Source organism: Lacerta agilis, chromosome 1 (genome assembly GCF_009819535.1).
Source record: "Lacerta agilis isolate rLacAgi1 chromosome 1, rLacAgi1.pri, whole genome shotgun sequence".
In the NCBI taxonomy this organism is placed as follows: domain Eukaryota; kingdom Metazoa; phylum Chordata; class Lepidosauria; order Squamata; family Lacertidae; genus Lacerta; species Lacerta agilis.
Genome location: NC_046312.1, coordinates 55,133,673 through 55,147,793, shown reverse-complemented (window position 1 = coordinate 55,147,793; position 14,121 = coordinate 55,133,673). Strand labels below are relative to the sequence as shown.

The 14,121-nt window shown below is 40.1% G+C and overlaps 1 protein-coding gene across 1 annotated transcript in view; it reads left to right on the top strand.

Annotated features, from left to right (window-relative positions):
- Window positions 1–1,071: 1,071 nt before the first annotated feature.
- The window catches only part of PDHX (pyruvate dehydrogenase complex component X), a 44,524-nt gene continuing 31,474 nt past the window's right edge, over window positions 1,072–14,121 (top strand). The window contains exons 1-3 of the mRNA XM_033149844.1: window positions 1,072–1,232; window positions 6,837–6,920; window positions 11,742–11,842. Of these exons, the coding sequence (XP_033005735.1) occupies window positions 1,091–1,232; window positions 6,837–6,920; window positions 11,742–11,842 (327 nt within the window). The 5' untranslated portion in view covers window positions 1,072–1,090. The remainder of the gene's footprint in view (window positions 1,233–6,836; window positions 6,921–11,741; window positions 11,843–14,121) is intronic.

Genomic DNA, 14,121 nt, shown 5'->3' with positions numbered 1-14,121 from the left:
TGTTAGACTCCAACTCCCAGCATCCCCAGCCAGCGCTGCCAATGGTCTTGCACGATGGGAGTTGGAGTCCATCAGCGCCCGAAGGCTCCCGCTTTTGACTATCCCTCATTTTGCAGGCACAAGTACCAGTCCATCACTACCCTCTAATAGCCACCCGTCCGGATAAGAAATAAATCTGAATCTGCCTTGAGTTCAATTTATTTATTTAAACAAGATACACAAATACTGTACGGCGCCCCCCATCTCCTAAGGCGTTTGCTGCCTCCTTTCTCTTGCCTTCGTGCCCATCCCTAATGTATGTTATGATTAAGTCAGAGAGAGTAACTGAACGGACAACTCATGTCTCCGTTTCCTTTGTCTCCCCGGGTCTATTTTATTGCCTAGGCCTAGGGACTGATCAAGTCACCTGTTCTTTGTAAGATGGCACTATATAAGTAATAAATATTTGATGGGCACAGAGATGAAGCCTCTTTGGGCGAGAGGCTGAGGAGGAGTGAGTGGGTGTCAGATGATGGGGTGAACCAGGGAGACCATTTGCTTATTTCCAACCAGCCGATTTCGAAACGTGCTTTTGCATTTAGACTACGGCTGCTTGCCACATTTATTTCAACGCCTGAAAAAGAAAAGAAAAATCGACCTAGCGCGGAAACGCGATCTCCAGAAAGCGTCGCTTTTTTATTCGCCTGCCTGATTTCCGGCTGCTAAATGGGAACCTCTCCCAATGAATAACAACGGGCGGCAAACTTCCTTCAGAGAGAGAAAAACCTCAGCAGCCTCCTTCCCATAGCTGTCAACTCCCCACCCCCTTTTTAAGGGAAATTCCCTTATTCCGAATAGGATTCCTCGCAAGAAAAGGGAAAAGTTGACAGCTATGCAGTCCCTCCCCTTCGACCGTAGCGGATCAACACGGCCGCCTCGTGCATCCACCCGCTCGCGGAGAGCCTCGACTCCGGAGAAGGGATTCCTCGCGTGCGCATTTTTGTTCAGGCGCTTAAAGGGCAGCGCGCCGTAGTGGGAGTATTTTCTTTTCAGGCAGCGGCATGGACAGCCCCGGTGGGAGAGCGGGAGGGGGCGGTGAGAAGAGGGCAAGATGGCCGCCTCCTTGCGGCTGAGCTGCAGCGGCCGTGGAGCAGCGAAGCTGCTGCTCGGCAGGCATGTAGCGCTGGGGGCTCCGGCTTGCCGGCCTCCCACGGTTGCCTGGAGGTTCCTGCACCTCACCCGGGAGCGGCTGGGTGAGTGCTGGGTTTAATTACAGACAGAAGCCCCGCATTGGTCACCTGCCTCTTAAGGGTCGGGGTTATTTGGCTGCCTGTGGGACGAGGTCGCAGGGACGTTGGTTTTTGGGGGCGCTGGTGGGAGAAGGAGGCTTGCTTGTTTGGGTGGTCGGAAGGTCGCAGGTGCGTGCCCTTGCTCTGGGATGAAGTTTAGGATTCATCCCGGCATGCCTAGCGGACTTCCACCAACGTAGGTCTGTCTTTCGATGTACCTGCAGCTGCTTCTATTATGTCACAGTTCGTTTCTATGCTGCCTTTGGGCCGAAAAGGGGTTTTCAAATCCTAAATTCAAACGGTATGATTGAGTGGGTTTTCATGTGTCACTCGCTTAAAAAGAGATTTAAAGGTTAAAAAAAACCCTAAGCAGACATCTTTTTTGTGCCTAAAAGCAAAAAGCCCAGCCCTCCAAAAATGAGGAAAGGGGGTAGGAGTAACTCCAATACGGTGCAGGTAGCCAATATATTGTTCACTATATACTACCCACCAGCCCTACTCAGCATGGTCAGTAGCCAGAGATGATGGGATTTGTAGTCTAAAATATTTTAAAGGGACTAGGTTTTGGAGAAGAAGGAACAGCTGGAAAGATTTTGTCCTTGATGTGTAACAGTCTCTTCAGCAAGGTCTCTGAAGCCGTTCCTCTTAGTACCTTAACTTTTAGTGGTAAAAATCAGCAGTCTGAGAAGATACCACAATACAGTGGTACCTCTGGTTGCGAACGGGATCTGTTCCGGAGGCCTGTTCGCAACGTGAAAAGCCTGCAACCTGAAGCGCCATATCTGCGCATACGTGCACGAAGCACGATTTAGCGCTACTGCGCATGCGCAAGTGGTGAAACCTGGAAGTAACCCTTTCCGGTACTTCCGGGTCACCGCGGGACGCAACCTGCAAAAACACAACCTGAAGCAAACGTTACATGTGGTATGACTGTATTTGTTGTTCAGTTGTTCAGTCGTGTCCGACTCTTCGTGACCCCACGGAGCAGAGCACGCCAGGCACGCCTATCCTTCACTGCCTCTCGCAGTTTGGCCAAACTCATGTTAGTAGCTTCAAGAACACCGTCCAACCATCTCATCCTCTGTCGTCCCCAACATCAGGGTCTTTTCTAGGAAGTCTTCTCATGAGGTGGCCAAAGTACTGGAGCCTCAACTTCAGGATCTGTACTTCTAGTGAGCACTCAGGGCTGATTTCTTTATGAATGGATAGGTTTGATCTTCTTGCAGTCCATGGGACTCTCAAGAGTCTCCTCCAGCACCATAATTCAAAAGCATCAATTCTTCGGCGATCAGCCTTCTTTATGGCCCAGCTCTCACTTCCATACATTACTACTGGGAAAACCATAGCTTTAACTATACGGACCTTTGTATATGACTTTGGTATGACTGTATACACTTCTAGAATCAGATAATTGGAAGGGATGCCGACGGTCATCTAGTCTAACTCCCTGCAATGCAGGGATCTCAACTAAAATATCCATGGCAGATGGCCATCCAACCACTGCTTTAAAACCTCCACAATCTCCCAAGGGCATCCGTTCCACTGTCGGGCAGCTCTTACTTGGCATTCACTCAGGTGTTCTTGTAAAATGAAACATTCATGAATTATTTTTTAAAAGACAGAAAAATGGGAACTTTTAACACATTGAAATGAAAGTTACAGAATCTTAGAAAAGTATGTCAATTCCAGGCAATATGTTGAAAACAAAGAAATGGTTTAGATATTGGTTCTGATTATAAATATTGCAGCATTCATGCACTCTGTCTCAATAAATGTCTGTCAAAGAGGACCCTTAAAATCCCTGTATTGTAGATTACTATCTAGGATATTCATGTTCTTCATTTCAGAAGGACTCCCTTAGACAGAAGACAAGGGGTAGATGGTCTCTTAGAAGTAAGTCCAACTATGGTAGCTGGTGCTTACCCCCAGGTAGGTTTGCATAGGACTACCTGTATAGTCTTCAGCCCTCATCATGTGTTTCTTGCATGAAGAGGTTGTGGGACCACACATTTTAGTCCCGCCCAAAGCTTGTGTATTATGGGATTGCTTCTAAAGCAGTGAGTTTCTTTCTGTTTGTTTATCTAACTATTTGTTACCTGTCCTTCATAGTTACAAACAATTCCAGAACGAGATACATAGCAATTTTAAAACACAACACCTCAAATTACAAAATAAATATATTTGTAGACTCCCTGCACAATTTAGAGTACTGGAAGGTTGGGATTCTCAATCACAGGGGAAACCTACAGTAATAGAAGAAGTAACACCACCATTGGGCCAGGGCTAAGTGTGCAACCCTGCAGCGCCTTTGATGTATGCTACCTCTTTGTGCGAGTGATGCTTAAAGAGGGCTTTAATGAACTCACGATTTATGTAAAAACTAAACTGAGGGCTTTACACTCTGAGCCAATATGTCACACAAACTCTGAAGCTTGTTAGGCAGCATCATACCTGACCCTACATTACTTCTACTGTGACTTTTCTGTACTGCCTAAAAGCTCTGCCTTATCTACTGATGGTGAATATTTGCAGCTTAGTAGCATTGACCCAGTTGAATGTTTGCAGCTTAGTAGCATTGCTCCAGTCTGCTCCTATAGGTGGGCTTGCATTGTCAATACTCTCTTATGACACTGGCCCAGAGAATGTCTGAAGGTACGGTGGTGGTGATGGTAATGGAGTCTGCCCTTGAGCTGTGCCTAGTTTGGAGAACCGTATGTAAGTTGTTGTGGAGTTCCTTGGAAGAAGAGTAGGACATGAGCAACACCAGTGGTAGTAGTAGTTACTGTTTCCTGTCCAGAATATTGCTTTGATGGTGCAGGAAGCCACATAGTTGAGCTGGAAGACCCTTTGAAATCCACTGTTAGCCAAATTGCTACATTCCTTCAAAAAGGCAATTACTTTTACAATTGGGAGCAAAGCACACCACTCCACAAGTGATAATCTACACATTAACAGCTACAGGTAGGTAGCTGTGTTGGTCTGCCATAGTCAAAACAAAATATGAAAGCTCATACCAAGAACAAACTTAGTTGGTCTCTAAGGTGCTACTGGAAGGAATTTTTTTATTTTTTGTTTTGTTTTGACTAAACATTAACGTTAACTCATCTTGCCTCTAACCTTTCTGTATTGTTGCCTGTGAAATATTTCTCACCAGCCACATTAATTTTAACCTGCAGGTGGCAGAAGTACATATTCTGGAACATAACCGTACAGTTATCTTAGATGAATATTTGCATAGGAAGGCAGCTTTCTAGCTGATAGATGCATAACTGAAGCAGGAAGAAGGATAAGGGATAGATCCCTACAATGAAAAATGATCTGACGTCTTGTCCTGCCATTGATATGTTGATGAATATTGTAGAAATAGATAAAGTGAGATAATGCATGTTCCTGAGCTCTCTAGAGAAATGGGACCATAGAAGTATGATTACTAAATATATTGTACATTGTGCATGACTTTTAGTTTGCATTCATGAACTGTATTATGTGTCCAGAGATACTGGAGTACTATATCCTGGGTTCTAGCTAAGTCATTAAACTTAGCTTTACCACAGGAGTAGGAACCTCCAGCCCACAGACATAGTACAACCCACCAGTTGGGAAGAGCCCCCTGTCACTCACAGCTCTTTCTTCACTCTCTGTCCTCTTCTCTAGCTGCTTTACCATCCCATGGTAGGGCTTGCTCTGAATGAATGAATGAATAAATAAATAAATAAATAAATAGTAATGCTAACAACAAAGAAGGAGAGATTTGTTGAGCTGCTTGGTTAGCCACATTCAAATTATTTTCAGTTGTGTGCATTTTGCTTCACTATTATAGCTGATCGTTAAACTGTTGTGTTCCATGGCTCATGTATTTTTTTTAATTTGTATACCACTTTTCCACAAAATTGAGTCCAAATTGGCTCATATCATATCAACAAAGCAATAATTATTAACAATTCCAAAATACATAGAGGGATAGTTAGAAATAATCATAATATCAATCAATAAATACAGAACAATCCATACAACAATGTAGAAAACAATACATATAACCTAACCTAATTTAACAGCTTAAAACTAAAGAGCGAGAACAATGCCTAACACAGAAATAAAAAAGCGAGCATTCACAATATTATATTTGTGGAGTTCTTTGGTGTTCTCTTTAAATTCACTAGCATGCATGTACAAAATCCCATCTGTTACAATAATAGGAAAATATGTACTTTATCTGGTAGGTAAAACTGTCAGCAGCTGCCTTGGTAATAGAGGTCTGTGATCACACATTTGATACCTGATGTCTTTATTATTATTATTATTATTATTTAAAAATGAGACCACATTTCACACTATACAGTAGTCTGATTTTGCAACAGTTTATTTAGTCACCTTCTTGCTTAATGAATAATGATCCAGTTTTAGAATTTCTCCAATAATGATGTTGTAACTCTGAGGCAGGTCACTGTGGTTTCTTTCCTTTCACAAATGGGTATAATTTGAGTTTTTCCACGCGTTGCTCAAGTCCAGTCTGAAATCAATATGAACCTTACCCAAGATTATACCAGTGCCTCAAAAAACCTTATGGAATGCATAGTTCTTTGTGATTACATACTGATGACTTTGACAGGCTAGATTAAATTAGAAAGTCATATCTAAAACCTGTTGAAATGAAGTTAAGGTTGATTCTAGTCAGGATTTGAGCAATACATGAGATAGTTCTTATAATAATCCAAAAAAGTATGTAATCACAAAATTCAGTTTCTTGGTAATATTGTTTGGCATTATGCTTTGTATATATGCCTTTCATTCCCATGACAGATCTACAGTAGAGAAGCTTGGGAAAGTTGATACTGTGCAAGCAAGCATAATTTAATACTATGCTTGGGCATCCTATGTGCAATGGTGAATGATGTGTTTTGATGGAAATTTTATTTTTAAAACTTAATAAAACATTTATTTTTTTAAAAAATACTATGCTTGGGCATGTGTTTTTTTTACACTGCATCAAGTTTATCTCTTTGGTTGTCCCTGTAGGAGTTGTTAAGTTAAGGATATACTGAGATCCAGTTATTTAGACTAAAACTGGTGTGGGTAAATTTGTATGTAGACTGAAGTGAGGTCAGTTTATGACACAACCATGAGGAGATCTTTCACCTTGATCCACTTTTACTTAAAATCCCACCACTCAACTCTCTGTGGCAGTGTTGTAGTACAAATTACAAAAGAAGTGTGCATGCACACGAAAGCTCATACCAAGAACAAACTTAGTTGGTCTCTAAGGTGCTACTGGAAGGAACTTTTTATTTTGTTTTTACAAATTACAAGTTGTGCTTGTGGCAAACTCTTTAAGCAACAACTTCACCATTGGCATAACTCAGCTCACATTCTGGCTACACAAATTACAGTGCAGCTTCCAGACCCCTCCTGTATGGCTGCTTTGTAGTAATTCTGATGGAGTTCAGTGGGATTTACAATGGGGTAAGTGTGCATAGGGTTACATAGGATTTATTACACCTGTTACGCTGATAAAATGAAATCATATCCTTATCGAGAGACTTGATAATCCTTTTTTTCTTTCTTTCCAAGGTACCCCTGCAGTTAAAATCCTCATGCCTGCGCTATCACCTACAATGGAAGAAGGAAACATAGTGAAATGGCTGAAAAAGGAAGGTGAATCTGAGTTAACTTAAATGCCGTTTTGGAGCATTGAGAACTGTGTCTTTTTTCCTCTTCAGCCTACTCACTTGCCACATCTTCATTCCATCAAAAATAATTACCATGGTATAATCACTGCAGTACATTATATTTGCACTTTGATATCCTGCTTCTCCTCTCAGAAGCTTATGGTAGCATATGTGGTTATCTCCTCCTCCCCCTGCCCCACAACTGTATCCTGGTGTGAGCTTTGTGGCCAAGTGGAGATTTGAGCCTAGGTCTTCTCGGTCCTAGTTCACACTAACCACTACGCTACAGTGACTCTGCACTACTTCTAAACCATTATTTATTTATTAATGTATTTGTATACCGCTAAATCACAAAACATCAGAGTAGTTTGTATCATTTATTTATTTAATTTGTATACTGCCTTTCATTGATAGATCTCAGGGCAGTTTACTACATAAAAATACAATGTGTGTGTGTGTGTGTGTGTGTGTGTGTATACAAGATTTATCAGCTCTCTGGAATGTTTCCAGCAACCTGTCCAGTGACTGCTGCAGTTGCGATATGAATTAAGATAAAAATTGTGCAAAAGATTCAGTTTCGTGCTTCTGATGTTTACTAAGGCAAAAATGTATGCATCGGTTGATACAACTTTAAAACATGTTGATTTGTAGTTAACAGAGCTTACTTCACCTGTAATCCATAAGCCGCATAAAGCCTGATGCCACCAAATTTGCTGCACATTTTGCACTTCTTTCCCTTCAGGCATATTCTGGCCTCAGGCTCTGGACTTCAGCAGCGCGTATTTGTTTCACTTGTTCAAAGGCATTTGCAATTTGCAAGGTGGACTGACTGAATCTTGGTCTCCAGCCCACGTGCAGGGCAGATGACAGAAGCTTGAGATGCTACCCTCCCTGCAAATCGAATACTTAACCCAATAGGGGGAGAGGTTGTAGTCCAGCCAGCTTTGCTAGGTTGGGTTTTTTTTTTAACGTGCAGGGCATTTTCTAGATTGAGAATCATTTAAAAATGTGTTTCACCCACCATGTGTATTATGGGTTGGTTTAGTCCATTCCACCACAGGACTTTACAACTTCAGTCCTTCATGGTGTGCTCCATATGTAGATCAGGTCTCAGTTGGTAGGAAGAGGCACCTCTTAAATTGCAGGAAACAATAAAATCTGACTTGGCTTTTGAGAGTTCTGTAGCATGAATTATTTGCACTGCTACTAGTTATAAAATATTTCAGGCATATGCTATTAATAAATCAGCCTATCTGTAGTCTTAATGAGTTTTTGAAACATTCTATCAGTTTGCAGGTGCCATCTCTAAACTAGGAAAGGCTTTTTTATTTTTAAGACTAACTTCTTTAAAAAATGATATTTTGGGTCATTCATTGCCACTGCTCTTCTAGATTCTTGTCACTTAAAATAGCTGCTCATTTGGAAGGTTTTAAATCAGTACGGTTTAATCACATATTTTAAAGAGGATTTGAGTGGGTGGGGGGGACCCAAATATAGTCTGAAAAATTGCATTAATCTGTTTGTTTAAAAATAACAGTAGCAAGCTACCTTTGTTGCTATCTTAAGTAAAGCAGCGCAGGAGTTTGAATCTCCCATAGCATTAAAAATGACTCATTTTTGGCCCCAGTTTCTGTTCTGGACATGGGGTTTTCTTATTCGTCTCTCTAAAATTAAGCACTCTCACATGCAGATCCTTGCTATCCATCTAAATAGTTCCACATCTTTTACCTATGTATACCATGTCCATATGTCAAAAGGACATTCCAAATCAATAACATTCATTCACGAGGCTAATGTATTAAAATACTGGCAAAATCTCTGACATAAGGCATATTGAGAATTCTTACTAATTCTTCAGGATTTAACAGGTAAACCCATGGAAAGCAAATAATGGGAGGAAAGATCCAATAATTTCTATTCAAGTGTTTTATTGGACAGATAATTGGACCATTATTCCTTTTCTTGAAGTGAAATGTTTGAAGAGACCAAATACAGTTTTGAAAGAAGTTTGCATTTGGCAGCTGCTTACTGTTACCAAAGGCACCTGAGTTATAAACATCACACTCTTTCAATATTCTCTCTTTTGTTTTTCATGAATGTAATGGAGGAAGGAAAAGACAAAGACGTGTGTGTCATTTCATTGACACAGCTATTACACATTGCCACCGTAATTGCTCAATGTTTTAAGTGTTTCATAAAGAAAGCAAAGACAAGTCCAATTTAGGGCTTAGGCAAGTCACTCCATTTCCTTTAGGCAAGACTGTTAAAAGCCTTTTTTCATATTTTGATGAAAACTGTACTGCATGCAAAGTTGGTACATAAGCAAGCCTTTGTTACTTCATTGCTCTAAAGAGAAGGTGTGTGTTGGATGACTTTGACCCCAGATCCATTCAGAAGCCTCTCCAGCTTCCCACTGTAATCCAGCTTTAATGGCAGCCATCCAGCAGGTGTTTCAGTAGACAAAGGCGTCTGAGTTCACAGGTCTGCTATCACAAGGCAGCAGACCGTGATCTTCTAGAATTGAGAAGAAAATACTGGCTTGAAACGATACCATTTCATTTAAAAAATGAAAATGCATTTCTAAAAGGACTGTTTCATGTTGAAAGAAAATGAGCTTGCAGAGTTGCTTCCCAATTTTCTTCTCTTTTTGGTAGGGTGGAGAAGGCAGAGGAGCATTGCTTATCTGCAAATGATAGTATGAATTAAAATATCATTTGTTTGAAATCTCTGCTTAGAAGCTCAAAACAATTTATCATTTAAAGTATATATTGCTTATCAAGACTGGACTAGATTATTCTTTATCTACAATTTTTGTTGCTGATTCAGATGGTGCCATTGATTTTTTTTTTAAATAAAAAACCCCCCTCTCTGGATTGACCTTGCTTGGGAGCAACCCTTGTGACTGATTCTGAAACAGCCATTGGTTCATATCCCTTACAGCTTTTTAATGTTTTTATTTAGATTTTCCAGTGCTGCCTTTCCCTCATTGCCACCCTAATCCCTCCCCCAATTGCCCCAGTTCACACTGTCCTTGCTTTAACAGCTGTTACTGTCCAGCTTGCTGCCATCCATTTCCCATATAGGTTTGCTTCCCCCAACTTGACACTCTTTTTCCCTGGAGGTAGCAAAATGGTAGAGCTGGTAAAGACTAAAGGTGTAGTTAGTGGCAGAGATAATACAGTCATACCTTGTTTCTCGAACGGAAATCGTTCCGGAAGTCCATTCGACTTCCAAAACATTAGAAAACCAAGGCATGGCTTCTGATTGACTGTAGGAGCTCCCTGCACTCAAGCGGAAGCCACATCGGATGTTCGGCTTCGGAAAAATGTTTGAAACCCGGAACACTTACTTCCGGGTTTTCGGCATTTGGAAGCAAAAACGTACGAGTACCAAGGTGTTCGAGAACCAAGGTACTTGGCTTCTTGCTATTTAGTGCACCTACAGGACTTAGGCTATAGCCTCTACCCCATCCCAATACAGTGGTACCTCTGGTTACGTACTTAATTCATTCTGGAGGTCCGTTCTTAACCTGAAACTTTTTTTAACCTGAAGCACCACTTTAGCTAATGGGACCTCCTGCCGCTGCGCCGCCAGAGCACAATTTCTGTTCTTATCCTGAAACAAAGTTCTTAACCTGAAGCGTTATTTCTGGGTTAGCGGAGTATGTAACCTGAAGCGTATGTAACCCGAGGTACCACTGTTTGCCAGATTATATGATAATGGGATTTAGGGTGGTTTTGACTAAAAATTGGTTATAAGGTTCCAGGGTGGATTTGATTTAAATCAAACTGATTCAAATCACGATTTAAATCACTAGTCAGTAAGGCTTGATTTAAATCACAGTTTTCTACATAAAGACTAATTCTTGCTGGTATAACTTTAATATGCAAGTAGATGAAGATTTTTAGAATAACAACTTTTCATATTAGTTTTTTTTATCCTCAGTTTAATAGGTTAATCATTCATATTTGGACAACTTTTCTGTTGTACTTAGGAAGGAGAAAAATAATCATTACCTTAATAATAACAATTTAAATAGATTTATTAGATCCATTCCACTCCCAACAATCAGAAAAATATTGCTTCTATTCTATTCACTGAACTTCTTGAAACTTAACACTGAAGGGGTTGATTCTGTATTCACAGGTTTGTAGAACAATAGGATTAAGGTCTTTTTCTCAACTCTGTCCATGTTATAACATTTTTGCTGTGAAGAAGAGGCATGTGATCTCTGCTGAGTCAAATTCAGTTTTGAGAACTACAAAAGTAAAACAAGCATCTGTGATAATATCTTGTAGGCAGAGAAACTGCCCAATAATCATACAAAAACCTCTGGAAGAGCATAAATGACATTGTGAATGGATTAATGGAATTTATTTACCAAAAAAATTAAACATATACAGCCTTATTCTACATAATTAAAAAACTAATCTTTATTTCATGCTTGAATAACCTTTGGATGGTAATATATTTTCCCCAAAAAGCATTTTATTTTAAAAAATCTGATTTAAATCGAAAAAATCTGATTTTTTTTATTTTAAAAAAATCATTGATTTTTATCCACCCTGTAAGGTTCTGCAAATGCCTTTATTCTTCACTTTATATTACTGAGATTCTTTGAACTGTAGAATCATTTCTTAATGCTATTGTAAGTTGCTAAGTGTACTCCCTCTCTTTCCCAATATCAGTTTTCACTATTGTGTCTTGACTTTCTTTCTAAACATGTTATACTATATGGTTTTAAAACTGTTTTTTTCTCAGTGCTCTGAAATGAATTGATTTAAAATGTTGATTTTGATTTTTACAGGAGAAACAGTGACTGTTGGAGATGCATTGTGTGAGATTGAAACAGATAAAGCAGTGGTCACCATGGAGTCAAGTGATGATGGCATATTGGCTAAAATAATGGTAGGGAGAACTTTTTTATTCTATATTACGGCCTTTGGTAGATGAGCTCAGCAATCAGTAGACTCTTTGCTAAGACTTTTCTTTATTTCAGGGATGTGGAATTGGATCTTTCTGGCAGACAAGATCCTCCCTTCTCCTCCCCACCATATCACTGGCTAACTTTGATATGTGGGCGGAGCCGCTCACTTGTCAATCACCTGACATCGTTATGGTGTCAAGCAACAACGTGAAAGGGGCTGACCTTTAAGTCTGTTTGCAGGAGGTTTAGTTCATTTGCAAGTGGTTTGTAAAGGCAATGTTTCTTAGGGTCCATCAGCTGACTGGCTCTGAGAGACATTAGTGTAAGCAAGCATAAAATGATGCATGTTGGCGCAGAAAAATCTCAATTTCACATATACGCTCATGGAGTCCAAACTGGCAGTGACTAACTGGAAATGAGACCTTGGATTCCAGTAGATAGCTTAATGAATATGTTGATCCAGTGTGCCAGCAGTTGGGAAATCGACAAATTCCACACCAGCGATCGTTAGGAAAGGAATTGAAAATAAAACAGTCAGTATCGCAATGCCATTATACAAATTGTGGTGCAACCACATTTGGAATATTGTGTACAATGCTGTTCGTTTCCCCTCTAAAAGGATTTTGGAAAAGCTTCAGAAATGGCTGTTGTCTGCCTCCGCTGTTGGAGGCAGTATGCTTCTGAATATAAGCTGCTGGGAACCACAAGAGGGGAGAGTGCTCTTGTGCTTGGATCCTACTTGTTGGTTTCCCATGAGCATCTGTGTGACCACTGCTGAGCTAGATGGGCTGTTTGCCTGATCCATCAGGCTCCTTTTATACTCTTATGGTTGAAATGGTTTTACAAATCAGTTGAGTCCACAATGTGTGTGCTCACATGCATGTACATGAAATATGCTTATGAGGGTAACTTATTTGTATCCAAATGTGCTTGTTAGGCCTGTTGGCATCAGAATGTGATTGATTTGCTAGACTCTCAAGCATCTGTTTTTTAAATGCTTTGATTTTTGTAATGCTTTTTGACAGAATAATTTTATTTTAACAGAAGCTGCTCTGTGTCTGGTAGTAATACTTTTTTCACACCACATCATTGCAGCTGGTAATGAGGAGGAGACATTTTTGTATTGTCAGTATGATGGGTTGTTATAATGTGTTACAGATTGAAAGAGTTGAGAAATGTGTTCTTTGAAACGCAGGGTATTTCTTGTTTTCCATTCTTCTTTCCCGCTATTAGTAAATACATTGGGGGAGAAAAAGGGATGTAGCAGAGTGGAGAACAGACTTAACCAAGCAAAGTCATATGCAGAAGCCCTTCTGTCAGCATATCTTACACTGAGGCTGCTTTTAAAACACTATTATAAAGTCTACTAATGTTGCACATTAAAATCTCATTAAGGCAGTGTCATGATATGCAGTCCCTTGTGTAAATTCATATCACATCACTGGCCCTGATACTGAACTTGTAGTGAGCTGAAATAGTGTGCTTAAGCGTGTTTAGCAAATGAGTTTCAAAGAAAGCCCAATGTGTGAAAAGGATATGAAATAGCAACCAGGCTAGTTAAGAAAGAAACCAAGCAAGAAAATGCTTGCTTGAAGCATGATATAAGATGTGCTCTTTTAGTTGCTTCTTATGCAAACAGTACAGTGTTTGTTTGTTTGTGATAACCAAATATGTGGACTTCTTTTCACAAAAAACCCTGTGCAGCCCATATCACCTGGTTAGAAATCAAATACTATTAAATGGGAAAACATGGAACATCCTGGCATCTGTTCCCTCCCCTTTTCCATTTCCTCCTTTTCTTTTTGTGGCTTAATTAATACAGCTTATAATTACAGTCATTCTGAACACTAAGAATTCTGAGCATTCACCCATATGAATTGCCACCATCATTTTGAAATGGTATAGCCCAGACAGGTTTGTCACCTTATCTGTTTCTGGGGACAATAAGTGTCAGTAAGCATATTCTGGGGCCATTTACCTCAGTACAGCATGTTTCTGACCGTGCAATCCTATCGGGAATAAGTCTCACTGTAATCAGTAGGAGACTTGGGATACGTTTGATTGGAAACATATGCTTGGAATTGCAGTGTGAAATAGTTTGCTTTGTGTCTATGCTACAGCTTCTGCAACTAACTTCAGGAGCATGGTGTAGTTATACTAACTACAATATGAGACTCTGTTGCAGCGTCTGGGTTGGCTGCTAAATAATACTCTGGTTCTTTCATGGACTTGTATTTAACATTTAGAGTTAAACTTTCTG